At 41.8% G+C, this 26,840-nt stretch overlaps 3 protein-coding genes and 1 long non-coding RNA gene across 30 annotated transcripts; 2 read left to right on the top strand and 2 right to left on the bottom strand.

Annotated features, from left to right (window-relative positions):
- The first annotated feature begins 61 nt into the window (after positions 1–61).
- Positions 62–13,262, top strand: LOC143526887 (EF-hand calcium-binding domain-containing protein 6-like). Of its 3 annotated transcripts, XM_077021646.1 has the most exons (27): positions 80–592; positions 932–1,106; positions 1,230–1,450; positions 1,641–1,720; positions 1,808–1,877; positions 1,963–2,099; positions 2,188–2,294; positions 2,523–2,653; positions 2,745–2,893; positions 3,004–3,087; positions 3,248–3,368; positions 3,573–3,746; positions 3,929–4,009; positions 4,493–4,630; positions 4,806–5,035; positions 5,143–5,224; positions 5,586–5,704; positions 5,800–5,961; positions 6,125–6,280; positions 6,476–6,683; positions 6,782–6,979; positions 7,155–7,382; positions 7,504–7,695; positions 7,913–8,090; positions 8,230–8,414; positions 12,733–12,882; positions 13,140–13,262. In XM_077021646.1, the coding sequence occupies exons 2-27, from the start codon at positions 953–955 to the stop codon at positions 13,260–13,262; spliced, it is 3,858 nt and encodes a 1,285-aa protein (XP_076877761.1). In that variant the 5' UTR covers positions 80–592; positions 932–952. The 3 variants fall into 3 exon arrangements, with proteins under 3 accessions (XP_076877759.1, XP_076877760.1, XP_076877761.1); XM_077021644.1 differs by lacking the exon at positions 13,140–13,262 and having other exon boundaries at positions 62–592; positions 8,230–12,830; XM_077021645.1 differs by lacking the exon at positions 13,140–13,262 and having other exon boundaries at positions 63–592; positions 7,916–8,090; positions 8,230–12,830.
- On the bottom strand, positions 4,147–17,485 carry LOC143526888 (sorting and assembly machinery component 50 homolog A-like). Of its 21 annotated transcripts, none has more exons than XM_077021656.1 (17): positions 17,337–17,485; positions 16,706–16,816; positions 16,512–16,613; positions 16,320–16,407; positions 16,133–16,239; positions 15,792–15,922; positions 15,493–15,580; positions 15,230–15,358; positions 15,008–15,079; positions 14,831–14,917; positions 14,650–14,720; positions 14,412–14,479; positions 13,892–14,038; positions 7,875–13,695; positions 7,558–7,681; positions 7,203–7,295; positions 4,147–6,964 (listed from the first exon to the last, which is right to left on the bottom strand). In XM_077021656.1, the coding sequence occupies exons 1-14, from the start codon at positions 17,355–17,357 to the stop codon at positions 13,523–13,525; spliced, it is 1,395 nt and encodes a 464-aa protein (XP_076877771.1). In that variant the 5' UTR covers positions 17,358–17,485; the 3' UTR covers positions 4,147–6,964; positions 7,203–7,295; positions 7,558–7,681; positions 7,875–13,522. The 21 variants fall into 21 exon arrangements, with proteins under 21 accessions (XP_076877771.1, XP_076877776.1, XP_076877778.1 ...); XM_077021661.1 differs by having other exon boundaries at positions 7,549–7,681; XM_077021664.1 differs by lacking the exon at positions 4,147–6,964 and having other exon boundaries at positions 7,078–7,681; positions 7,875–8,013; positions 8,325–8,423; positions 13,475–13,695.
- Positions 17,486–17,623: 138 nt separating this feature from the next.
- On the top strand, positions 17,624–26,839 carry efcab6 (EF-hand calcium binding domain 6). 2 transcript variants are annotated; one of them, XM_077021668.1, is made up of 27 exons: positions 17,624–18,138; positions 18,478–18,652; positions 18,776–18,996; positions 19,187–19,266; positions 19,354–19,423; positions 19,509–19,645; positions 19,734–19,840; positions 20,069–20,199; positions 20,291–20,439; positions 20,550–20,633; positions 20,794–20,914; positions 21,127–21,300; positions 21,483–21,563; positions 22,047–22,184; positions 22,360–22,589; positions 22,697–22,778; positions 23,140–23,258; positions 23,354–23,515; positions 23,679–23,834; positions 24,031–24,238; positions 24,337–24,534; positions 24,708–24,935; positions 25,057–25,248; positions 25,466–25,643; positions 25,783–25,967; positions 26,228–26,377; positions 26,635–26,839. In XM_077021668.1, the coding sequence occupies exons 2-27, from the start codon at positions 18,499–18,501 to the stop codon at positions 26,755–26,757; spliced, it is 3,858 nt and encodes a 1,285-aa protein (XP_076877783.1). In that variant the 5' UTR covers positions 17,624–18,138; positions 18,478–18,498; the 3' UTR covers positions 26,758–26,839. The 2 variants fall into 2 exon arrangements, with proteins under 2 accessions (XP_076877783.1, XP_076877784.1); XM_077021669.1 differs by having other exon boundaries at positions 17,626–18,138; positions 25,469–25,643.
- Positions 21,701–26,349, bottom strand: LOC143526896 (uncharacterized). 4 transcript variants are annotated; one of them, XR_013133985.1, is made up of 3 exons: positions 26,209–26,349; positions 25,878–25,976; positions 21,701–25,563 (listed from the first exon to the last, which is right to left on the bottom strand). It is a non-coding gene; the product is annotated as an uncharacterized LOC143526896 (long non-coding RNA). The 4 variants fall into 4 exon arrangements; XR_013133983.1 differs by having other exon boundaries at positions 21,701–25,566; XR_013133982.1 differs by having other exon boundaries at positions 21,701–25,976.
- Position 26,840: the final 1 nt, after the last annotated feature.

Genomic DNA, 26,840 nt, shown 5'->3' on the forward strand with positions numbered 1-26,840 from the left:
TTATGTCTTTTTTTTATTCGCAGAAGAAAACACATTCATAACATGATATCATTACCGTTAATATGATGTGCATAAAAATGCAGTAATTTAAAAAAGCCACGTTCAAATCAAAAAGGGAACCTAGGTAATATGTTTAAAAATCCATTTGGGAGTTATGTTTAAAAATGCATTTTCACAAATGTTTTACTTAATGTGTTACTAGTTTATGCACCTAAATATATGTTCAAATATAAAACTTTAATATTTAAATATAGTTATAAGCTACAATATCAAACAGATATGGCGTTCATATGATGATGTAATTTTAGGTACCTCACTAACGTGTTGGTTAAGTTAACCGCTCGTTTGAGGGCGGATTGTTACGTGCGTTCGAAATCTGCATCAACACACGTCAGGCGCTATTTCACGAGCATCTCCATGGCAGCGCAGAGCGTCCTTGCTAGATTACTGTTCATTTAGCTATCGTTAACTACCTAACTCCAGCCTTAACTATCTAACTACCTAATTCTAGCGTTAACTACCTAACTCTAGCTGTGAAGAAGTAGGTCCTGAGAATAATTTAACAAACTTCGGCGTCGTATTGAAGAATTGGGTAAGTGTATCAGGGTGATGGTTTCACCTACAGATCTATTAATTATTCTTTGGAGAAATATGTTGTATGCCTTGCATTTTAGGGAACACTTGACCTTGAATTTGGCTCAAGCCAGCTAAAAGTAGTAAGCTGAATTAGCTAAATTAACTGACTGATGTATTTAAGTAACAAGGATTGAAGAACTGGTTAAGTTTATTAATTATTGGTTATAATCTTGATACCTACTCTCTTTAGCTCATTGACCTTGATAAAGAAAATATCTCTAGACAGTTTTATCTCTCTAAAACTATCCAAATATGAAATATACATGGTAATTGATTAATCTGATATAACCATCAGGTGCCAGTGTGCTAAGCAGTGATGCCCTCAGGGGTGCCTCTTGAGCTCGAGGACCTGAGGGTCACCTCACAAAGGCTCACCTCACGAGGGCTCACCTTCGCCCCCAGAGTCAGCAGTGTCTCTCGCACACCCAGCGGACACTTTCAGATGAAGAATGCCCTGAAATCTGATTTTGGTAAGAATGTGCCAGGGTAGAAGTTCAGCAGGACTATCTCAGCCTCCATGTCCAAAACACAGAGCAATACAGGTCAGGTACGCTTCTATATTGATCAAATGGACCTTTCTTTCTCCTGAGCAGCCTCCTCTGTGCAGTCAGTGGCAGATGAGAATCTAACTTTAGCAGACATTGAGAGCATGCTCTCACAGAAAGTGGAGGGCAGGCAGCATGACCTGAAGGCAGCTTTCAGAGCCTTCGACCAGGAGGACAGGGGCACTGTCACCAAAGGGGAGTTTCGCAGAGTCATTGAGAGCTTCCTTGTGCCACTCACACAATCTCAGTTCAAAGCCCTTTTGGCAAAGGTAGGTTAAAAGTGCAAAACAAGTTAAAATGCAGGATCTATCTCCTAAGATTTATAGGGTAAAGTTTTAAGGTACGGCTATAGGTCTATGTTTTAAAATGTGCGTCATATCATACATCACGTCATGCCCATCATGCATCTTAACCTCCTGCATATGCCATTTTTAACCATGCTCGTTGTATTAATGTTAGGTTCCAAAGAGAAGGAATGGAACTATACTCTATATGAAATTCCTACAACAATACTGCCCACTCTCCTCAACACTTAATAGGTATTGTGGGTAATTACAACAATTTTCTCAAAGCCCTTTTTAATTGTATAAACATTCGATGCAACTTATCAGTGTCTCTTGTTGCAGAATTACATCAGTGAGTGCCATTTCTCAGAGCTGGGCATTTGAAAAGCTGCTGTGCCGTCTGAAGGAAAAGGTGCGTTGTGGTAACTTCACTTTATAACAAAGTATGTTTTATTGCATTTTATAACAGTGTACCCATTTTATTTTGCTTCTAACAGATAGGAGGCAACTTAAAAACCATCACAAGGGCTTTTCGTCTGTTTGATTATAACCGTGATGGGCAGATCCAGCAGCATGAGTTGAAGAGGGTGCTGGAGAGTTACTGTTTTCCTATGAGCCAGCAGGAGTTTCACAGGTCCTGTGATCTAATCCAGTTATATCCTATAAGAAAATGATATATTAAGAATTTTAATCAAGGGACTCAATGTACTTGGTGATTGCAGGCTATGGTCACACTACAGCCCAAAGAACTCACACACACTGTCCTACAAGGAGTTTCTTGAAAGACTTGGTGCTGATTGTGAGAAATACCAGGACTCTCCAAAACTCGGTATTGTCTAAGCATTTGATGGGTAATATAATGCCTGGTTTGAAGTTCCTGATTTCATAGACTGTTGTTTTTTTCTTTTGCCACCTTTCAAAGAGGCAAATATTCAGTAAATCATTTTGTTGAAAAGTTGTGTTGGAACAGAGGTTTACCCCTCCTTTTATAATGCTGCACTTTACAACACTGCTCTGTAGTCACCTTTATTTGATGACTTTTGAAAACCTGTTCTAGATTCGAATTTGGATGTAGTAAAGCAGTCTAGAGGAAGACCCAAAAGACGCCAAAGCAGGACAACAGCCTGGACATCTTCACCAGAGACTGGGGACACTTTGGATGAAATCCATGAAAAGTTTGTTAAAAAAGTAAGCAAATGGTATACATCATTACAATTACAGTCAAATATCTTAATAAGAGTTTAGACCCTGAATGTTCATTCTATGTTCTGTGCAATAGATGAGTGTGAACCACGCTTCTGTGGAGAAAGCCCTTCAAGCGTGTGACATTATAGGCAGTGGTGTCGTCTCCCGTGACGACTTAAGGGCAGTTGTGAGCAATTATCTTTTTCCAATTGAGGACAGCAATTTTCTTAGTCTTTTAAGCAGGTATGAGGTTGATCTTTGTTATAGTTTTACTGATTTATGTTCTACATTGTGATTAAACTTGTTTCTGAAGTTTATAAGATTCGGCTATGTTTAATTTTGGTCTAATGTAGGTTTGGACTGAACTCTGTTGAATATGTGAACTGGAGGAAATTCATGAGTCTGTGTAGGGAAGAGGAGCAGATATTGCCTGCAGGGTGAGTTATAGTTTCAAAAAAAATATTTCAGTGTAATTGAAAGTGTCTTTTATCTGAAATAAAGTTATCTGAAATCCTGTCTAGAATATCTATAAATGAATGGACACTAAAATAACAGGCAGTTGTTTTCACATCTATGGGATTCCCCTGTTTCTATTAGAAAAGACACCGGTGCTTCTACCCCTGATCTGACAAGTATTAAAGAAATTCTACCTAGACTACAGCAACACATATTTGAAGTGTATCCTCTTCTAAAGAAATCCTTCCTACTCTTTGACGAGGTTTGTTAAAGGTTTCTGAAGTTTCATTGTCTCTGTACAGGACCAGCTGTAAACTACTGACATTCACCAAATCCTAATTTCTGGTTCTACCATCATTGTGATTTTTCTCATATTGCAAAACTAAGACAGACATAAAACTACAAAAGTATTGGGTAATGGATACATGATTTATTGTGTGTGTGTGTGTGTGTGTTGTTATTCCAGAAAAGAAGTGGACTGATCAGCAGGGGGGATATGAGAAGAATTCTGCAGGAACTGACTTTCAGCCTGACAGATGAGCAGTTCAGAGGGCTGATGGATCTGGTCCATGTACCTCCATCAGGAGGGATTCCCTACATGCCCTTCATTGACTTTTTCCGCAAGAAGGAGCTTACAGAGGTGGTGTAAGATTTCACGAACATGTATATACTGTGCATACATAGTAACTTTAGTCTGACCTAATATATTCCAAGCAAAACAAGTTAAGTAAGTTGATGCCTTTCTCTTTTTACGAAGTGCTAATATACATTACCGTAGGTCACGATGAGCATGCATTAACTTAACTTGTACATAAATTGCAGCGCCAGCAGCAAAGCAGCAAGGTCTCCGATCTGTCACGGACATTCACTCAGCCTTCCACTACCATAGCCACCTGCACTGAAGTATGTACATTTCACATCATAGATAATCCATTAGAATTCTATTATTTTAACCTGGTTTTCTCCTTCAATTGCACATTGGCTATAAATTAATAATAACAATAATGACATGTAATTATATATTTACTTATCACATGACCTTATTCTTAACCAGTTTATTAACCATCATGTTACGACACTTAACTTCCTAAAATTATTATGACAAATTTCTTAATGATTTTGTTTTGAATGCAGGTCATGATAGCCATTCCGACTGTTTATCTCCGAAATGTTTGACTTGTATCATCAATAGCAGTTGCAGGATAGTGTTAGAACTGTATATGTAAAGACATCCACTGCATATGAAACACAAAGAAAACTCTCTTGTACTCCTCCAGCTGTTCTTAAGCATATAGTTGAGCAAGCATTTAATTGAAGTGTATTTAAGTTTATTAATTGCATATAAGGAACATTTATAAAGCCTAAGCCATTTTCTTGAATTTATAGGTGGAAGGGATTCCTAAGGCATCTCCTAAAACTTGCAATGAAGACCAAAAAAAAAAGTCAAGTTTTAAGTTCGGCAACTTCATGTCTGCTGAAGACTGCTTCAGTCAGCTTGAAAAAAGAATCAAAGAATGCCATGGGGTAGTGTTTTCCTGTGATTTATGTGAATAATTTAGTTAGTAATTTTGTCCTTCCACATTTAATATCGAAGTGTAAATAACCTTTTAAATATAGTTCTATAAATGTGTCATCTTATAGTATAATCGCTAACTGACCTTTTGACAGAAAGTGAAAAAAATCTCCTATTTTCTCTTAGAATGTTTTAACAGCATTCCTTCTGATGGACACCAATAAAGATCGGCTGGTGAACTGGAAGGACTTCAGAGTTCTGTTTGACAGCATTCATTTCAACACGAAGGAAACTGAGTACCAGAAGCTGCTGGATATGATGGGCTTGAAGCCCAACTGCACTCTGAACTACCATGAGTTCTACAGCAAGGTAGTCTCTGCTGGCAGAGCGAGAGCACACCCGACCTCCAACATTAGGTGAGCCTAATCTTGGCCATTACTCACTATGGCAATGGCTGGAAATACTATACTTCTATCACAGGGAGGGGCCAGTGATGGTTCAATTCATGGTGTTTTGTTCCCAGAGCTGATCAGTGGTTTGACAGTGGATGTGAGCAGGTCCACGCTTACTTGGAGGCCCGTGCAGGCTCGCCCGAGCTCTCAAAGGTACCGCCCACTTTTCAACGTTCAGTGAAAGGCATAACCATTAAAGATAAACCATAGCAACCGTTCCTGTGATATTACTGGTTGATGAGTGGGAGATTTGTTGTGAAGGTAGCGCTCCCGTTTCTACAGACCTGTGGGGCTTAAGTAGTGACTGGAAAGGGGAGAAAACAAGCTGCATGTGAATATGAATATAAATGAGCAAATAATGAGTGGGTAACGGATGGGACCCGGGCAGGAGGAGGCGTGTGTGTGTGGCAGTGGGCGTGTCCATCTTAGGCTTGGACACCATGACACATTTGATTTTCACTGCATAGATTGTTTTGTTTTTCTCTATTATAAATTTTCATGTGTTTCGTGACAGGCTTTTGGCCCTCATGGTAAAGTTGGTGAAAACATTATCACAAAAAATGGTCTGAAGCATTTCCTTTACAAATGTGGCTTACACGTTGCTCCATATGAATTTGAGAAAACATGGGCAAGGTAAGGAATGCTAGCTCTTTAAATGTCTAGGTAATTGATATGCTTTTTGAAAACTTACAGTTTTGGACTGATCCCACATCCCTTGTATTTATTAGGTACGATGAGATTGGCAAAGGCTACATCACTTACACTGAGTTCCTGGACAAGATGAACGTCATGCCACAAGAGTTTACTCGGGCAAAGACTCCGGCAGCAGAAACCTTACACAGGACCGCCTGCATCACCCCTCTCACAGAAACCACACTGCACAAGCTAAGGTGAGTAGCCTGTTGTAAAGAAAGCTCTGCTTAAGTCTCAGTTAATGCCAGTAAAATGAACTTGGGGCTTGAGTTCAGTTTGATGTATTTCAGTGATGTTGATAAACGTCTTTCATCCTTATTGGCATGTACACCAGGTAGAATGAGAACTGTCTCTTTGTAGGGAGTGGTTGCAGCTCAACTGTGAGGATGTGAGCAAGGGCCTGGTGGCACTGGATAAGGGGAAAGATGGTCATGTGACACTCATGGACCTGCGGGCTCTGTTATGCAGAAACGGCTTCCAGATAGATGGGCACCAGTTATTGCGTCTGCTTAATAGGTATTTTGAACACAAAAAAAAACACAAATTAGTACTGCGTTAATACAATGGAATGTTTGAGACTTTTCAGGTCACACAAGTTCAGTCTATGGATATCTTGGAGTAGTTTTTGAGTTGAACAAGATGTTAGTAGTGGAATCTGAGCTCTGTCTCTCTGTCTTCTTTCTGTTGACTCCCTGCTGTCTTCTCCTGTAGTCTTGGGATTGACATTTCTCACAACAAGCTGCTTTACCTTCATTTTCTGAAGCGTATTTCTGGCACCGTAGTTGATGGCAGGTCTGTCGTAGCATCTCCAGTTAACCCATCCTTGGGGACCCAGGTACCAGGAGAGAGTGCAAAAGCTCTCAGCCCCGAGAGAGCCTTACAGAGTCTGCTCCCCACCTCCTCAGATACTGTTTCCAAGGTATGGATGGTACTAGCTAACATGTGAATGCACAATTGTGATTATAAAAATAAAACAATGCAAGTTAAAATCACATTCATGATGTTTTGTTGATCCAGGCTTTTGCAGCATTCGATAAGACTGGAAATGGCAAAATAGCGCAGTGTGATTTCCGGCGGGTGCTGGACCACCTCTGTGTCAGAGTCTCTGATGTGCAGTACAGAAAGCTGCTATCTAAGCTGTCAGTCAGAGATGGAGAGGCGGACATGGTGGACTGGAAGAAGTTTCTGCAAACATTTGACCTTTGCAAAAAAGAGGTGAAAATGTTAGAAGTATTACATAAAAACTGAATGACTGTGTTACTTCTACTAGTACAGCTATTACTCTGTGATACTACTATGTCAGCTTCTAGCCATAGAGCATACATGGTGTCTGATTTTTGCTGTATTAATTTAGGGTTTGTTTTTTGGGCTGTGTTTTTTTTTTTTACAGACATCTGAAGAATGGGCTGAGAAGGTTCAAAAGGCACGTTTCCCTAACCAGGCCTGTCCTCTGCCAATCGGTGATATTCTACTGCGGATCCAGGAAGTAGTCTCTGCCCGTCTTTGCATCATCACCAAAGAGATGGTGGACCTAGATTATGCCAGAAACAATGAAATCTCAAAAGAGGACTTCAGGAACGTTTGTGACCACCACTTTCTAAGACTCACTGATGACCAGGTAAGCCCTAACATTAACTCCAAATTGAATTAACATTAAGTCCAAATTTCAAAGAATAACCTAACAAACATCTTTTCACTGCCTGGAACATCATAACCCACAGCATATGTGATCTTTTCAGTTTGAGAAACTATGGAAAATACTGCCAGTCAATGTCTTCGACAACCTGGATTACCGGGAGTTCCTAAAGAAGTTCAGCAGAAAATCAGCAGGAGGATCATCTTCTCCAGATTTGGCAGATCGATTGGAGAACTCAACGAATGTTACTCCACGGCACCTCAAAACTGCATACTGCACCCCTGAACAATGCAAGGTATCATTACAAGTGTGTGACCAGTCAGGCAGCCTTCTCCAGCCTTCACATCTGCATAGCACTGGGTATCAGTAGCATATCTATAATTGCACGTCTTTGAAATTGTCTCATTACAGCGTAAATGCAAGTCTTAAATAAAACAATTATCCATGACCCATGACGGTTTTGTTGTGTCTTACCACCATCTACCTCCTGATCCAAACCACTGCTCTGGAAGCAGCCCAGATGTCCCTCCATGGTGTGTGGAGGGTCTGAGGTGACCCTCTTGCAGGAACGCGAGGCCATGGAGAGGAGACTGCGCTTTCAGGTTCTTGCCTGCTGGAAGGAGATTCAGAGGAAGTGCAGAGAGGCAGACAAAGAAAGGACCGGGCAACTCAGCACAGACGTCTTCTTAGGTAGACAACATGTTTTTTGGTTTCTGTGATTAAACCATCTTGTTTCGAATTAAGAGTCAATAAAATGAAATCCCACTCCAGCCCATTTTAAACATCATAACATATCATATCATAAGAGTCATATGTATGATTCCCACAGGCATACTGAAGGATCTACGGATTAACCTGTCTGAGTCTCAGTTTGAGCATGTGTTGAAGAATCGTAACATCACAAGCAAGGGACGAACCTCCTACCTAGAATTCCTGCAGCACTGTGTGTTGATGCTCAGACCTCAGACCAGTACCGGCACCAACAAGCTGAAGCTCCACATACCCAGAACACTGGTGCGACTTCTGCACAACATGCTGTACTGTTACCAGTTATCACATAGTTTCACATTACTGCATTTACTGTCCTTCCATACATTAGTACAGCTGCTGTATAGTTTTAAAATGTATTACAAAACTCTTATTTTCTGTTCTGGATTACAAGAGACAGTATTGCAGAATCTACAAAGTTTACAGTGGTTTTGGTTTTGTTCTGGTTTTGTTACCGATACATCGGGGGTCTCGGAGAAACGCTCCATTCGTATTTTAAGAGACACGGGAGCTGCACAGACGCTGATGTTAGATTCGATTTTACCTTTGTCGGAGGACAGTTATTGTGGGTGTGATGTGTTAATTCAGGGAATCAAGATGGGTGTTATTCGAGTGCCTTTGCATAAAGTATGTTTAGAAATGACGGATTTCAAGGGGGAGGTGAAAGTCGCGGTACGCCCTACGTTGCCCATCAGTGGCATCGATCTCATTTTGGGAAACGATGTCGCCGGTGGCCGGCTATTTACCCTTCCTGAAGTGGTATCCGAACCTCAAAGCACTGATTTGCATCCGCTGTTCCCTGCATGTGTGTTAACTCGTGCTCAGAGTAAGAAATACACTGATGTGATAGACCTGTCCGACACTTTCATGGCTGTTGCGAAGCCTGCTGCAAGAGGGGAAAAAGTCGAAGAGCGCAGTCCTGAGAAGGACGGGGCCACTGCCCTCCACCTCTCTATGTCGGAGAAGACGTTCAGCAGGTCCCAATTAGCTGCTGCCCAAAGGGCGGATGTGTCCTTAGAGCCGTATCGCACAGTCGCGACTGATTCTAATGCTGAGCGGTATTTTTTTATGGATGGTTTATTAATGAGGAAATGGTCTCCTCCAAACGCAGTAGATGACCGACATGAAGTTCATCAAGTGGTGGTCCCTGTAGACCTTAGACCGCAGGTTTTAGCTTTAGCCCATGACCACCCATGTGCAGGCCATTTCGGGGTGCGAAAAACCCTGCTGCACTTATTGAAATATTTTTATTGGCCTACCGTAAAGTCTGACGTTGCTGAATATTGTCGTACCTGTCATACATGTCAGCTGGTGGGAAAACCTAACCAGAAGATACCGCCTGCCCCCCTGCGTCCTATCGCTGTCACCGGCAACCCCTTTGACCATATTATTATTGACTGTGTAGGTCCTTTGCCAAAGACTCGAACTGGCTACAGTTACCTGCTAACGTTGATGTGCGCTGCAACGAGATTTCCCGAGGCGATACCCTTAAGGAGCTTACATACGCGATCGGTGGTTAAAGCTTTGGTGAAGTTCTGCACCACCTTTGGTTTACCAAAAGTCATACAATCCGATCAAGGCTCAAATTTTACTTCCCGGTTATTCGCCCAGGTGATGCGCGAATTGAAAATAAAACACCAGATGTCGAGCGCATATCACCCTGAATCACAGGGAGCTCTCGTGCGTTTTCATCAAACGTTTAAAACCATGCTTCGGTCTTACTGCCTAGAGACTGAAAAAGATTGGGATGAGGGGATCCCCCTCTTGTTGTTTGCAATTAGAGAGGCTGTACAGGAATCCACTGGATTTACTCCCTCTGAATTGGTTTTTGGGCATGTGGTACGTGGGCCATTAAAAGCCCTATATGAGCAGTGGTTGGCTCCGACATTGCCTGCTGAAAGCAAGCCTGTGGGTGTTTACGTGCGCGCCCTAAGAGAGAAAATGCAGTTGGCTCACTCGATGGCTAAGAAAGCGCTAGTATCGTCACAGTCCATTATGAAGACGAGATATGATAAAAAAGCCGTGTTGCGATCCTTCGAAGTAGGTGATCAAGTTCTGGCCCTGTTACCAATAGTGGGGTCCCCTTTGAAGGCTAACTTTTCTGGTCCCTATAATGTGAAAGAAAAGGTTGACGACACCACCTACGTCATTACCACCCCAGACCGAAAACGAAAAACCAGAGTCTGTCACATTAACTTGTTGAAGTTCTACAAAGCCAGAACCCCTGTTTCAGTAACGCCCACCTGCAACGCGACCCCTGTTTCGATCACTTCTCCTCCCACGCTCGCTGATTACTCACCTGAAATGGACAATATCAAGTTAGGCATATACAGTCTTCCCTGTGCCCGTCTCCCGAATTCGGAGGCTTTAGCCTTACTGGATGCCAAATTAGTTGATGTTCCCCATTTTTCCCAGGATATCAAGAAAATGATTAAAGATTATCCTTCCCTATTCACAGACACCCCGGGCCGCACAACAGTGTTGGAACACGACATAGACGTTAGTGGTCATGCTCCAATCAAACAACATCCCTACCGCGTAAATCCTAGGAAAAGGACAGTACTCTCCCAGGAAACGCCCTATTTAGTGGAAAACGGTTTGGCCATACCCAGCCGTAGTCCGTGGTCGTCTCCGTGTTTGTTGGTTCCGAAACCTGACGGAACTCATCGGTTATGTACCGATTTTCGTAAAGTGAACGCAATAACCACACCTGACTCTTTCCCCCTTCCTCGTCTGGAGGACTGTATTGACCGTGTTGGTTCTGCGAAAATCGTAACCAAGTTGGACCTGTTAAAAGGGTATTGGCAGGTACCACTCACAAAGCGCGCTTCGGACATCTCTGCGTTTTCAACCCCTGATGCGTTTTTGCAGTACACGGTTATGCCGTTCGGTCTTCGTAACGCGCCTGCCACATTCCAGCGTTTAATGAACCTCACATTGGGGGACGTCAAAAATTGTGTGGCCTATTTAGATGACATAGTCATTTATACCGAAACATGGGAGCACCATCTGGAGGTTTTAGATATTGTTTTCAGACGTCTACATGAAGCCTCCTTGGTTTTGAACTTGGAGAAGTGCGAGTTCGGTAGAGCGGTTGTGTCGTATTTGGGGAAAATGGTGGGGCAAGGCCATGTGAAACCCCTTGATGCCAAAGTGCAGGCTATTGCTGAATTTCCTGTACCGACCACTCGGCGGGAATTAAGGCGTTTTCTGGGAATGGCGGGTTACTATCGATGTTTTTGTAAGAACTTCGCAGTGGTGGTGGCGCCCCTCACAAACCTCCTCCGCAAAAATGCTCTCTTCTCGTGGTCCCATGAGTGTGATGCCGCTTTTAGGGCTGTGAGGTTGTTATTGAGCAGCTCACCCGTTCTGGCTGCTCCTAAAACCTGTACTCCCTTTAAGTTAGAAGTAGATGCTAGTGACACTGGAGTCGGAGCGGTTCTCCTCCAAGAAGGCGATGATACTGTAGACCACCCTGTATGTTACTTTTCCAAGAAATTCTTGAAGCATCAGCTAGCATACAGCACCATCGAGAAAGAAGCTTTGGCTTTGATGTTAGCATTACAACACTTCGAGGTCTATTTAGGTGACAGCCCTCATCCGATACTCGTGTTTACTGACCACAACCCTCTGGTGTTTGTACAGCGCATGTGCAACAAAAACCAGAGACTCATGCGTTGGTCTCTGATTTTGCAGAGTTTTAATTTATCCATTCAGCACAAAAAAGGAACAGATAATGTGGTTGCGGACGCACTCTCTAGGTGTTGAGCTTCGCCCCAGAGGTGCGTTTTTGTGTGGGGGGGTGTTATGTCCATGTGTATTTGGTGGGGGTTGTTTTCGTTCTGCATGTGTGTTCAGTGTCTCTTCTAGACAGAGTTGCGCTGCCCGGACGAGGGGGTGGTTTGCGGACTGCGACCTGTGTCGCGGAATGCGGAAGTGATCGGAATGCGGACGCCGGTGGAATGCGGAAGAACACTCCAATAAATACGGATCATTCGTTTGCGTCAGCGCGGCATGCTGGTTCTAATGCTTGGGACTAGTTTGCCGTCTGTGTTATCGATATATGACTGTGCTGATTTTCCTATATGGTAGTTTAGTTCGGTGGACTCTATTTCTGAGCAGAGATTGTCTCGGCTGTTCGTTGTTTATTAATGTGTTGTATATGTTATGGTTTTGTATGGTGCGTGTCCTGGTCACCCCTGGGTAGGGTTGGTGGCTGTTTGATTTAACATTTTGGGTAGTGGTTGTTCTTTTGTTTTGGGTTTTCAGCCTTAGCCAACCTGAAGACAGTGGGGTTTCTCTTTTATGTATATTTATATGTATATGTCCGTCTATCACCTGTATATATATATATATATCACCACCTGTAACCTACATAAACTCATTTCACTATGCGCTATTGGTCGTACGTGATCTGTCACTAGAGAAGGTTCACCATTATTTCACAGTGTTATGGGCCCAACCTAGACTGGGTCGTAACAAGGATAATAATCTTTTAAAAATAAGCATTTGTATTTTCACTACATTACCCAGCATGCTGTATACCTCTTTCTTTCTTCCAAAGATGAGTTCTGGGCACCTAAGCAAGGAGTGCATGGATGCCTTGGTCAGGATGTGCGCTCCTGTGCAGCTCCACCGGAGGTCTTTGAGGACAGCATTTAGCTCTCTTGACAAAAAGCGCTTAGGGATGATTTCTCTTCAGAACTTTAACAAGGTAAATTATAATTCCCCCTTTTAAGTTAATTCAGTCGCCTTCATGTAAGATTCAACAAGTGATAGTACTTCTAACTATATTATATAACTATACCTTATTACTATAGATTATAGTGTGATCAGGACATTTGACACTTGCTTTGATTAACTCGAGTTCTAATGTCTCTAGGACATTTGTAAAGTGAGTTAAGAATTTTAATTTAGTCAGTGATCAAGAACTAATAAAATTATTAAATTGTACATTTGTCATCTCAACAGGTTTTGAAACAGCACAACATAAATCTCTCAGAGGAAGACTTTTTTCATTTTACATCTTTCTTTGATAAGAACGTCTCAGGAAAAATCTCATACAGGGATTTTCTACAAATATTTCAGTGCTGAAGTTATATCCCTAGAATGGAAAACTTCTACATTTTCACTTCGCTTAAGTGCCATCACATGACATAATAAAATAAAAAAGCAGTTTGTGTTGAGTCTTGCTATATGCTTACTACAGTGCTACTTATGAATTAATAACAAGCTGGTACAGAATATGTTGTCTATGTCTTAGCTGACGTTGGCAAGGAGAAACTGAGATGATGAGAGATCCTTACCTTATTTCACTTCACCAAGCAAGTGTGTTTTGGACAATACACCCCTGCCTACTGTGCGTTAGGCCGGGTGAGCATGCACCTGTCTCCGCTCTGGACGCCCATGGGAATGCAATAGTTCAGCTCGAGCCGGGCGATGTTTCCCAGCCGCAGCACTATGCCGGCGCCATACGACCAGCGGATGCACTCCGCCAGCCTGCTCAGGTGAGCCCTCGGCCCCTCCCCTGGAAAAGAACCGACAGCGGTGAAACTCCCGGTACAGAAACACTCAACGCTGCAACAGCAAACCTGTACTTCTCCAACATCAGTAGGGAGTGACAAAATGGAACGGCGGCCAACTGATGATACTGATGATACCGATACTGATGATGAAATAGACACAGCTGGTGGTGCAGTGTCGGGTGCGGAACCAGGACTCACCGTAGTTGAAGTTGCACAGGTTTCCGGCATTGAGGAAGAAGTGTGTCCTGAAGAGGTCCCCGAAGCCCCCTCGCCCAGGCCTGAAGGGCAGTGGAGTGTACAGGTGGAGCCCACCAGCCCAGTAAGCCTCACCACCCAGGTAGTCGCCTGCCATTGAGAGCAGCAGATCATACTCAGTTACTTCCCAGAACAACCACAACAGAACAACCGCAAAGACATTCGACGCTCTGCTGCACACTGACTACAGCAGTGTTCTGATTGGTTCTGGGTGTGTTATAACTGTTTCTGGGTGTGTTGTAAATGGTTCTAGGCATGTTGTAACTATGAGTAGTACCCTTTTATCCCTTTCTGACAGGCAGAAGCAAATGTGCATACAAATCGACTACAAGGTGTGAATTAATATGAAAGCAGAGCCTCTTTTCATATCTTAAAAAATGTTTCTTAAATTCAGAGTTTGTTGATTTCCCAAAGTGAACAGGCGCCATTTTTAAATTATGTGTGTCTGGTGTGAGTGTGATACCTTCACTCTGTGGTCCAATACTGTACATGCTGAACCCCCTCACACTGGTGGGGCCTCCGAGATAAAACCTGACATTCACATTTAAAACATGTCAGAACCATCCCTCACTGTACCACCAACACTTTTGCACATTAAAAAATGTTCAGATTTAGACCCATTTTTTACTTAAATTTTTGAATTCCTAAGTTTATACAGGTTACAGCTGTGCTCACTGCAACACCGCAGAAGAGCCACAAACCTGTCAGCGATGGACGTGGGCTTGTCTCCAATGGGCAGTAACATACCCCCCCACAGTGAGGCCGACAAGACCTGCAGGTAAGGGAAAGGTTCAAAATTCCCTGCACTTATATACCCCCAAAAAATCTCTTATGACACTTTCTGGAGGGCGAGACGATTTGGACTGTGCTTTTGGCACTCACAGAGTCCCAGAAGAGGCGCCTGTTGAGCTGAATCTCAAAGTCCTCCTTCAGGAAGCTGGCATCTCCACCTGTATAGCCGGCCAGCTCCTGTGTGGCCACAAAAGATCGGTCAATATCAGCATTAGTGCTTCCTGTTTGGTTTATGAATCCAGAAGAAATGCACCTGGCCAAACTCACCTGATTGATCTTTAGTAAGGCACCTTTCTTTGGGAGGATCGCAGAGTTGCGTGTGTCAATAACCATTGCATGCTGAAAAAGGTCAAATTCACTGGATTAATTTTAAGTACATGAAGATTATCTGCCCTGCATTATATGCAGTTGTCATAAACAATCTAACTGTGCATTCACTCAGAGTACAAGTAAGCCTTTCTTTCTGATAATTATGATCAGCAGGCATACCGAGAGGGAGGATTTAAGCGAGTGGCCGCTCTCCTCTCTGACGGCGAAGGAGGCGGTACGCGCCAGACAGCTCAGTTCCCTCCACACGCCCTCCCACTTTACCGTGTGGTTTGTCTTCCAGATGGGGAACTGCCAATAAAAACACCAAAATATATAAATAGACTGCATCTCACTTTCAGCCACTAAGGTACAAAAATGCTAAAAATAATTTTGTGTATTTTCCTGTTTTTTGTGTATTATAACAAATATGGAAAACCCCTTACACTGAGCTCAGTTGAGACCCCTCTATCAGTCTCCCTCAGAGAACTCCAAGGGAACTGCCCCGTGACTTTGTAGATGTTGATGGAGAAGCTGCAATAGCAAACCTGAGTATGAGTAGCAACCAGTGGAAGTTCATCCTTTGTTAAAGTTGTGAGGCAGTCATGGCAAGAGGAGAATATGCAGATTACTGTAGGCTCTAATCCAAGGCCTAGTTAATGGCCAAACTGGGATTCAGTTAAGGTTAAAAGGCCAAAACAACTGAATCAGCAACAGTGAAGCATAGTCTTAATGAAGAACATACTTGCGCTCAAAGTGACCGGCCTGAGGCTTGAAGAAGGAGAGGCCATAGGATGTTTCTTTTGTACCGTATGAGAACTGGAAGGTGAGCTTCTCGGCACGGCCAAAAACATTTGGCAGCTTCAAACCCAGCACCTTTCCATTGCAGAAGAAAAACCCACTTACAATTTACCACCTATAAAGAATAATTTTTTGACATTTCTCTCAGGGATCTACAGACAATTGAGAAAAGGAGGATAGAGGATATGGAAGAAACACTCTGCTGGACACTATACATTAACCATTCCACTGCAGTGCATGCGTCTTTGACAGTGGGAATAAAGACTTAAGTGCTTCTTAACTCACCATGCTGCCTTCATTATTTCCCACCATAGTGTTGTAGCTTCCTGTTAGTCTCCTAAGCTCCTTCACCTCAAACGTCACGTCCAGCCCACTGGGCAGAGCGTCCTCTCCTGCAGAAGAGGTACGCAGCCTTTTCAGTTCATCTTCTGAATGGGTCTGACAAAAACTACTGCCTGTCACAATAACACACCTTCTGAAGTATCAATGACGACTTCCACTTGTCTGAAAATTCCCAGACGGAGAAGTCTCTGTCTGGCCTCATGGGATTTTTTCATCACCTATGGAATAAGAACAAATGCAGCTCTTACCTCACAGGCCATTATAGTACTGCTTTGATTATTCCTTACGTCGACTACTCCAAATACAAATATGAATCACTTACATCAATCAGGTTCTTAGCCTGGAATACATCAGCAATTTCATATGTCAAGATGTCCTCCTTGGTCCTTCCAAGGCCATCTATATGTACACGTTGAACCACCACCTAAAGAATTACAGAGTGTTTTGAAAGCTTGGACCCTGAAACAGCCTGCAAGAAACTGGTGCCGTTTTAGTAGAAAGTAAAGCACGTCTCACGTCTTTATTTTCAAGGACCTCCTGTTGGGGCTCCTGCTCTGGTTCGCCTAGATCCATGTCGTCTGCCTGCACCCCCAGTTCAGGCCCTTGCATCGGGAGAGGGTCTAAACTCTGAAGAGAAAAGTTATAGCAATTGGTACCAATAATGGTGACACGTGTAGCGTCGGTTTCCATAGGTAGTAAATGTAAACATTGGCCTGGTAAGTTTCTCCCGGTACAACGAGACTCAGTCAAGTATCGGTACCTCGCAAATCATCAAAAAACATCACTTCTGAAGATTTTAACTTTCATCTAGTCAAAATCAAGTTCACTGCGATTAGCTTTATATTAAAGACAAGCCACTTCATGATGAAAAGCTTACCCTGCTAGACAGCTAGCTAGCTAGCTAGTAGAATTTGTCATTACAATACAGTGCAAACTCTTACATTCATGTTCGGTACAGTATGGTCGGTCCTTCTCGTCACACTGACCGACAGCACACAAACATATCTACAGCATACTAGCTAGGGCAGTGCGTTCTGGTACCGATCCAGCTTGACCTGCCATTCACAGCTAAGAAAAGTTTGAGGTTGTCAGTGTTCAGAGGTCATTGCGTTGCTCCCTTCAGTAGGTGTGGAAAAACTACACTTACTCTGGCATGCACGGTCCCCATGTCCGAGAGCGTCTTTACATTCAAATGTGCCTACAAAAATACAATGACACTTAAATGTGTTGGGGTACAATTGTGCGGACTCTTGCTAACACATAACGTCGCTTACGAGGAGGCCGCCATGACACCTTTTAACCACGCCTCTTCGAGTTTAACGAAACAGTACGCAAATGAAACGTCACTACCCTGTATTTATGTCTTTTTTTTATTCGCAGAAGAAAACACATTCATAACATGATATCATTACCGTTAATATGATGTGCATAAAAATGCAGTAATTTAAAAAAGCCACGTTCAAATCAAAAAGGGAACCTAGGTAATATGTTTAAAAATCCATTTGGGAGTTATGTTTAAAAATGCATTTTCACAAATGTTTTACTTAATGTGTTACTAGTTTATGCACCTAAATATATGTTCAAATATAAAACTTTAATATTTAAATATAGTTATAAGCTACAATATCAAACAGATATGGCGTTCATATGATGATGTAATTTTAGGTACCTCACTAACGTGTTGGTTAAGTTAACCGCTCGTTTGAGGGCGGATTGTTACGTGCGTTCGAAATCTGCATCAACACACGTCAGGCGCTATTTCACGAGCATCTCCATGGCAGCGCAGAGCGTCCTTGCTAGATTACTGTTCATTTAGCTATCGTTAACTACCTAACTCCAGCCTTAACTATCTAACTACCTAATTCTAGCGTTAACTACCTAACTCTAGCTGTGAAGAAGTAGGTCCTGAGAATAATTTAACAAACTTCGGCGTCGTATTGAAGAATTGGGTAAGTGTATCAGGGTGATGGTTTCACCTACAGATCTATTAATTATTCTTTGGAGAAATATGTTGTATGCCTTGCATTTTAGGGAACACTTGACCTTGAATTTGGCTCAAGCCAGCTAAAAGTAGTAAGCTGAATTAGCTAAATTAACTGACTGATGTATTTAAGTAACAAGGATTGAAGAACTGGTTAAGTTTATTAATTATTGGTTATAATCTTGATACCTACTCTCTTTAGCTCATTGACCTTGATAAAGAAAATATCTCTAGACAGTTTTATCTCTCTAAAACTATCCAAATATGAAATATACATGGTAATTGATTAATCTGATATAACCATCAGGTGCCAGTGTGCTAAGCAGTGATGCCCTCAGGGGTGCCTCTTGAGCTCGAGGACCTGAGGGTCACCTCACAAAGGCTCACCTCACGAGGGCTCACCTTCGCCCCCAGAGTCAGCAGTGTCTCTCGCACACCCAGCGGACACTTTCAGATGAAGAATGCCCTGAAATCTGATTTTGGTAAGAATGTGCCAGGGTAGAAGTTCAGCAGGACTATCTCAGCCTCCATGTCCAAAACACAGAGCAATACAGGTCAGGTACGCTTCTATATTGATCAAATGGACCTTTCTTTCTCCTGAGCAGCCTCCTCTGTGCAGTCAGTGGCAGATGAGAATCTAACTTTAGCAGACATTGAGAGCATGCTCTCACAGAAAGTGGAGGGCAGGCAGCATGACCTGAAGGCAGCTTTCAGAGCCTTCGACCAGGAGGACAGGGGCACTGTCACCAAAGGGGAGTTTCGCAGAGTCATTGAGAGCTTCCTTGTGCCACTCACACAATCTCAGTTCAAAGCCCTTTTGGCAAAGGTAGGTTAAAAGTGCAAAACAAGTTAAAATGCAGGATCTATCTCCTAAGATTTATAGGGTAAAGTTTTAAGGTACGGCTATAGGTCTATGTTTTAAAATGTGCGTCATATCATACATCACGTCATGCCCATCATGCATCTTAACCTCCTGCATATGCCATTTTTAACCATGCTCGTTGTATTAATGTTAGGTTCCAAAGAGAAGGAATGGAACTATACTCTATATGAAATTCCTACAACAATACTGCCCACTCTCCTCAACACTTAATAGGTATTGTGGGTAATTACAACAATTTTCTCAAAGCCCTTTTTAATTGTATAAACATTCGATGCAACTTATCAGTGTCTCTTGTTGCAGAATTACATCAGTGAGTGCCATTTCTCAGAGCTGGGCATTTGAAAAGCTGCTGTGCCGTCTGAAGGAAAAGGTGCGTTGTGGTAACTTCACTTTATAACAAAGTATGTTTTATTGCATTTTATAACAGTGTACCCATTTTATTTTGCTTCTAACAGATAGGAGGCAACTTAAAAACCATCACAAGGGCTTTTCGTCTGTTTGATTATAACCGTGATGGGCAGATCCAGCAGCATGAGTTGAAGAGGGTGCTGGAGAGTTACTGTTTTCCTATGAGCCAGCAGGAGTTTCACAGGTCCTGTGATCTAATCCAGTTATATCCTATAAGAAAATGATATATTATGAATTTTAATCAAGGGACTCAATGTACTTGGTGATTGCAGGCTATGGTCACACTACAGCCCAAAGAACTCACACACACTGTCCTACAAGGAGTTTCTTGAAAGACTTGGTGCTGATTGTGAGAAATACCAGGACTCTCCAAAACTCGGTATTGTCTAAGCATTTGATGGGTAATATAATGCCTGGTTTGAAGTTCCTGATTTCATAGACTGTTGTTTTTTTCTTTTGCCACCTTTCAAAGAGGCAAATATTCAGTAAATCATTTTGTTGAAAAGTTGTGTTGGAACAGAGGTTTACCCCTCCTTTTATAATGCTGCACTTTACAACACTGCTCTGTATTCACCTTTATTTGATGACTTTTGAAAACCTGTTCTAGATTCGAATTTGGATGTAGTAAAGCAGTCTAGAGGAAGACCCAAAAGACGCCAAAGCAGGACAACAGCCTGGACATCTTCACCAGAGACTGGGGACACTTTGGATGAAATCCATGAAAAGTTTGTTAAAAAAGTAAGCAAATGGTATACATCATTACAATTACAGTCAAATATCTTAATAAGAGTTTAGACCCTGAATGTTCATTCTATATTCTGTGCAATAGATGAGTGTGAACCACGCTTCTGTGGAGAAAGCCCTTCAAGCGTGTGACATTATAGGCAGTGGTGTCGTCTCCCGTGACGACTTAAGGGCAGTTGTGAGCAATTATCTTTTTCCAATTGATGACAGCAATTTTCTTAGTCTTTTAAGCAGGTATGAGGTTGATCTTTGTTATAGTTTTACTGATTTATGTTCTACATTGTGATTAAACTTGTTTCTGAAGTTTATAAGATTCGGCTATGTTTAATTTTGGTCTAATGTAGGTTTGGACTGAACTCTGTTGAATATGTGAACTGGAGGAAATTCATGAGTCTGTGTAGGGAAGAGGAGCAGATATTGCCTGCAGGGTGAGTTATAGTTTCAAAAAAAATATTTCAGTGTAATTGAAAGTGTCTTTTATCTGAAATAAAATTATCTGAAATCCTGTCTAGAATATCTATAAATGAATGGACACTAAAATAACAGGCAGTTGTTTTCACATCTATGGGATTCCCCTGTTTCTATTAGAAAAGACACCGGTGCTTCTACCCCTGATCTGACAAGTATTAAAGAAATTCTACCTAGACTACAGCAACACATATTTGAAGTGTATCCTCTTCTAAAGAAATCCTTCCTACTCTTTGACGAGGTTTGTTAAAGGTTTCTGAAGTTTCATTGTCTCTGTACAGGACCAGCTGTAAACTACTGACATTCACCAAATCCTAATTTCTGGTTCTACCATCATTGTGATTTTTCTCATATTGCAAAACTAAGACAGACATAAAACTACAAAAGTATTGGGTAATGGATACATGATTTATTGTGTGTGTGTGTGTGTGTGTGTGTGTGTTGTTATTCCAGAAAAGAAGTGGACTGATCAGCAGGGGGGATATGAGAAGAATTCTGCAGGAACTGACTTTCAGCCTGACAGATGAGCAGTTCAGAGGGCTGATGGATCTGGTCCATGTACCTCCATCAGGAGGGATTCCCTACATGCCCTTCATTGACTTTTTCCGCAAGAAGGAGCTTACAGAGGTGGTGTAAGATTTCACGAACATGTATATACTGTGCATACATAGTAACTTTAGTCTGACCTAATATATTCCAAGCAAAACAAGTAAAGTAAGTTGATGCCTTTCTCTTTTTACGAAGTGCTAATATACATTACCGTAGGTCACGATGAGCATGCATTAACTTAACTTGTACATAAATTGCAGCGCCAGCAGCAAAGCAGCAAGGTCTCCGATCTGTCACGGACATTCACTCAGCCTTCCACTACCATAGCCACCTGCACTGCAGTATGTACATTTCACATCATAGATAATCCATTAGAATTCTATTATTTTAACCTGGTTTTCTCCTTCAATTGCACATTGGCTATAAATTAATAATAACAATAATGACATGTAATTATATATTTACTTATCACATGACCTTATTCTTAACCAGTTTATTAACCATCATGTTACGACACTTAACTTCCTAAAATTATTATGACAAATTTCTTAATGATTTTGTTTTGAATGCAGGTCATGATAGCCATTCCGACTGTTTATCTCCGAAATGTTTGACTTGTATCATCAATAGCAGTTGCAGGATAGTGTTAGAACTGTATATGTAAAGACATCCACTGCATATGAAACACAAAGAAAACTCTCTTGTACTCCTCCAGCAGTTCTTAAGCATATAGTTGAGCAAGCATTTAATTGAAGTGTATTTAAGTTTATTAATTGCATATAAGGAACATTTATAAAGCCTAAGCCATTTTCTTGAATTTATAGGTGGAAGGGATTCCTAAGGCATCTCCTAAAACTTGCAATGAAGACCAAAAAAAAAAGTCAAGTTTTAAGTTCGGCAACTTCATGTCTGCTGAAGACTGCTTCAGTCAGCTTGAAAAAAGAATCAAAGAATGCCATGGGGTAGTGTTTTCCTGTGATTTATGTGAATAATTTAGTTAGTAATTTTGTCCTTCCACATTTAATATCGAAGTGTAAATAACCTTTTAAATATAGTTCTATAAATGTGTCATCTTATAGTATAATCGCTAACTGACCTTTTGACAGAAAGTGAAAAAAATCTCTTATTTTCTCTTAGAATGTTTTAACAGCATTCCTTCTGATGGACACCAATAAAGATCGGCTGGTGAACTGGAAGGACTTCAGAGTTCTGTTTGACAGCATTCATTTCAACATGAAGGAAACTGAGTACCAGAAGCTGCTGGATATGATGGGCTTGAAGCCCAACTGCACTCTGAACTACCATGAGTTCTACAGCAAGGTAGTCTCTGCTGGCAGAACGAGAGCACACCCGACCTCCAACATTAGGTGAGCCTAATCTTGGCCATTACTCACTATGGCAATGGCTGGAAATACTATACTTCTATCACAGGGAGGGGCCAGTGATGGTTCAATTCATGGTGTTTTGTTCCCAGAGCTGATCAGTGGTTTGACAGTGGATGTGAGCAGGTCCACGCTTACTTGGAGGCCCGTGCAGGCTCGCCCGAGCTCTCAAAGGTACCGCCTACTTTTCAACGTTCAGTGAAAGGCATAACCATTAAAGATAAACCATAGCAACCGTTCCTGTGATATTACTGGTTGATGAGTGGGAGATTTGTTGTGAAGGTAGCGCTCCCGTTTCTACAGACCTGTGGGGCTTAAGTAATGACTGGAAAGGGGAGAAAACAAGCTGCATGTGAATATGAATATAAATGAGCAAATAATGAGTGGGTAACGGATGGGACCTGGGCAGGAGGAGGCGTGTGTGTGTGATTGTGGGCGTGTCCATCTTAGGCTTGGACACCATGACACATTTGATTTTCACTGCATAGATTGTTTTGTTTTTCTCTATTATAAATTTTCATGTGTTTCGTGACAGGCTTTTGGCCCTCATGGTAAAGTTGGTGAAAACATTATCACAAAAAATGGTCTGAAGCATTTCCTTTACAAATGTGGCTTACACGTTGCTCCATATGAATTTGAGAAAACATGGGCAAGGTAAGGAATGCTAGCTCTTTAAATGTCTAGGTAATTGATATGCTTTTTGAAAACTTACAGTTTTGGACTGATCCCACATCCCTTGTATTTATTAGGTACGATGAGATTGGCAAAGGCTACATCACTTACACTGAGTTCCTGGACAAGATGAACGTCATGCCACAAGAGTTTACTCGGGCAAAGACTCCGGCAGCAGAAACCTTACACAGGACCGCCTGCATCACCCCTCTCACAGAAACCACACTGCACAAGCTAAGGTGAGTAGCCTGTTGTAAAGAAAGCTCTGCTTAAGTCTCAGTTAATGCCAGTAAAATGAACTTGGGACTTGAGTTCAGTTTGATGTATTTCAGTGATGTTGATAAACGTCTTTCATCCTTATTGGCATGTACACCAGGTAGAATGAGAACTGTCTCTTTGTAGGGAGTGGTTGCAGCTCAACTGTGAGGATGTGAGCAAGGGCCTGGTGGCACTGGATAAGGGGAAAGATGGTCATGTGACACTCATGGACCTGCGGGCTCTGTTATGCAGAAACGGCTTCCAGATAGATGGGCACCAGTTATTGCGTCTGCTTAATAGGTATTTTGAACACAAAAAAAAAACACAAATTAGTACTGCGTTAATACAATGGAATGTTTGAGACTTTTCAGGTCACACAAGTTCAGTCTATGGATATCTTGGAGTAGTTTTTGAGTTGAACAAGATGTTAGTAGTGGAATCTGAGCTCTGTCTCTTTGTCTTCTTTCTGTTGACTCCCTGCTGTCTTCTCCTGTAGTCTTGGGATTGACATTTCTCACAACAAGCTGCTTTACCTTCATTTTCTGAAGCGTATTTCTGGCACCGTAGTTGATGGCAGGTCTGTCGTAGCATCTCCAGTTAACCCATCCTTGGGGACCCAGGTACCAGGAGAGAGTGCAAAAGCTCTCAGCCCCGAGAGAGCCTTACAGAGTCTGCTCCCCACCTCCTCAGATACTGTTTCCAAGGTATGGATGGTACTAGCTAACATGTGAATGCACAATTGTGATTATAAAAATAAAACAATGCAAGTTAAAATCACATTCATGATGTTTTGTTGATCCAGGCATTTGCAGCATTCGATAAGACTGGAAATGGCAAAATAGCGCAGTGTGATTTCCGGCGGGTGCTGGACCACCTCTGTGTCAGAGTCTCTGATGTGCAGTACAGAAAGCTGCTATCTAAGCTGTCAGTCAGAGATGGAGAGGCGGACATGGTGGACTGGAAGAAGTTTCTGCAAACATTTGACCTTTGCAAAAAAGAGGTGAAAATGTTAGAAGTATTACATAAAAACTGAATGACTGTGTTACTTCTACTAGTACAGCTATTACTCTGTGATACTACTATGTCAGTTTCTAGCCATAGAGCATACATGGTGTCGGATTTTTGCTGTATTAATTTAGGGTTTGTTTTTTGGGCTGTGTTTTTTTTTTACAGACATCTGAAGAATGGGCTGAGAAGGTTCAAAAGGCACGTTTCCCTAACCAGGCCTGTCCTCTGCCAATCGGTGATATTCTACTGCGGATCCAGGAAGTAGTCTCTGCCCGTCTTTGCATCATCACCAAAGAGATGGTGGACCTAGATTATGCCAGAAACAATGAAATCTCAAAAGAGGACTTCAGGAACGTTTGTGACCACCACTTTCTAAGACTCACTGATGACCAGGTAAGCCCTAACATTAACTCCAAATTGAATTAACATTAAGTCCAAATTTCAAAGAATAACCTAACAAACATCTCTTCACTGCCTGGAACATCATAACCCACAGCATATGTGATCTTTTCAGTTTGAGAAACTATGGAAAATACTGCCAGTCAATGTCTTCGACAACCTGGATTACCGGGAGTTCCTAAAGAAGTTCAGCAGAAAATCAGCAGGAGGATCATCTTCTCCAGATTTGGCAGATCGATTGGAGAACTCAACGAATGTTACTCCACGGCACCTCAAAACTGCATACTGCACCCCTGAACAATGCAAGGTATCATTACAAGTGTGTGACCAGTCAGGCAGCCTTCTCCAGCCTTCACATCTGCATAGCACTGGGTATCAGTAGCATATCTATAATTGCACGTCTTTGAAATTGTCTCATTACAGCGTAAATGCAAGTCTTAAATAAAACAATTATCCATGACCCATGACGGTTTTGTTGTGTCTTACCACCACCTACCTCCTGATCCAAACCACTGCTCTGGAAGCAGCCCAGATGTCCCTCCATGGTGTGTGGAGGGTCTGAGGTGACCCTCTTGCAGGAACGCGAGGCCATGGAGAGGAGACTGCGCTTTCAGGTTCTTGCCTGCTGGAAGGAGATTCAGAGGAAGTGCAGAGAGGCAGACAAAGAAAGGACCGGGCAACTCAGCACAGACGTCTTCTTAGGTAGACAACATGTTTTTTGGTTTCTGTGATTAAACCATCTTGTTTCGAATTAAGAGTCAATAAAATGAAATCCCACTCCAGCCCATTTTAAACATCATAACATATCATATCATAAGAGTCATATGTATGATTCCCACAGGCATACTGAAGGATCTACGGATTAACCTGTCTGAGTCTCAGTTTGAGCATGTGTTGAAGAATCTTAACATCACAAGCAAGGGACGAACCTCCTACCTAGAATTCCTGCAGCACTTTGTGTTGATGCTCAGACCTCAGACCAGTACCGGCACCAACAAGCTGAAGCTCCACATACCCAGAACACTGGTGCGACTTCTGCACAACATGCTGTACTGTTACCAGTTATCACATAGTTTCACATTACTGTATTTACTGTCCTTCCATACATTAGTACAGCTGCTGTATAGTTTTAAAATGTATTACAAAACTTTCTGTTCTGGATTACAAGAGACAGTATTGCAGAATCTACAAAGTTTACAGTAGAGGATAATAATCTTTTAAAAATAAGCATTTGTATTTTCACTACATTACCCAGCATGCTGTATACCTCTTTCTTTCTTCCAAAGATGAGTGCTGGGCACCTAAGCAAGGAGTGCATGGATGCCTTGGTCAGGATGTGCGCTCCTGTGCAGCTCCACCGGAGGTCTTTGAGGACAGCATTTAGCTCTCTTGACAAAAAGCGCTTAGGGATGATTTCTCTTCAGAACTTTAACAAGGTAAATTATAATTCCCCCTTTTAAGTTAATTCAGTCGCCTTCATGTAAGATTCAACAAGTGATAGTACTTCTAACTATATTATATAACTATACCTTATTACTATAGATTATAGTGTGATCAGGACATTTGACACTTGCTTTGATTAACTCGAGTTCTAATGTCTCTAGGACATTTGTAAAGTGAGTTAAGAATTTTAATTTAGTCAGTGATCAAGAACTAATAAAATTATTAAATTGTACATTTATCATCTCAACAGGTTTTGAAACAGCACAACATAAATCTCTCAGAGGAAGACTTTTTTCATTTTACATCTTTTTTTGATAAGAACGTCTCAGGAAAAATCTCATACAGGGATTTTCTACAAATATTTCAGTGCTGAAGTTATATCCCTAGAATGGAAAACTTCTACATTTTCACTTTGCTTAAGTGCCATCACATGACATAATAAAATTAAAAAGCAGT

The sequence above is a fragment of the Brachyhypopomus gauderio genome, chromosome 11, assembly GCF_052324685.1.
Source record: "Brachyhypopomus gauderio isolate BG-103 chromosome 11, BGAUD_0.2, whole genome shotgun sequence".
In the NCBI taxonomy this organism is placed as follows: Eukaryota; Metazoa; Chordata; class Actinopteri; order Gymnotiformes; family Hypopomidae; genus Brachyhypopomus; species Brachyhypopomus gauderio.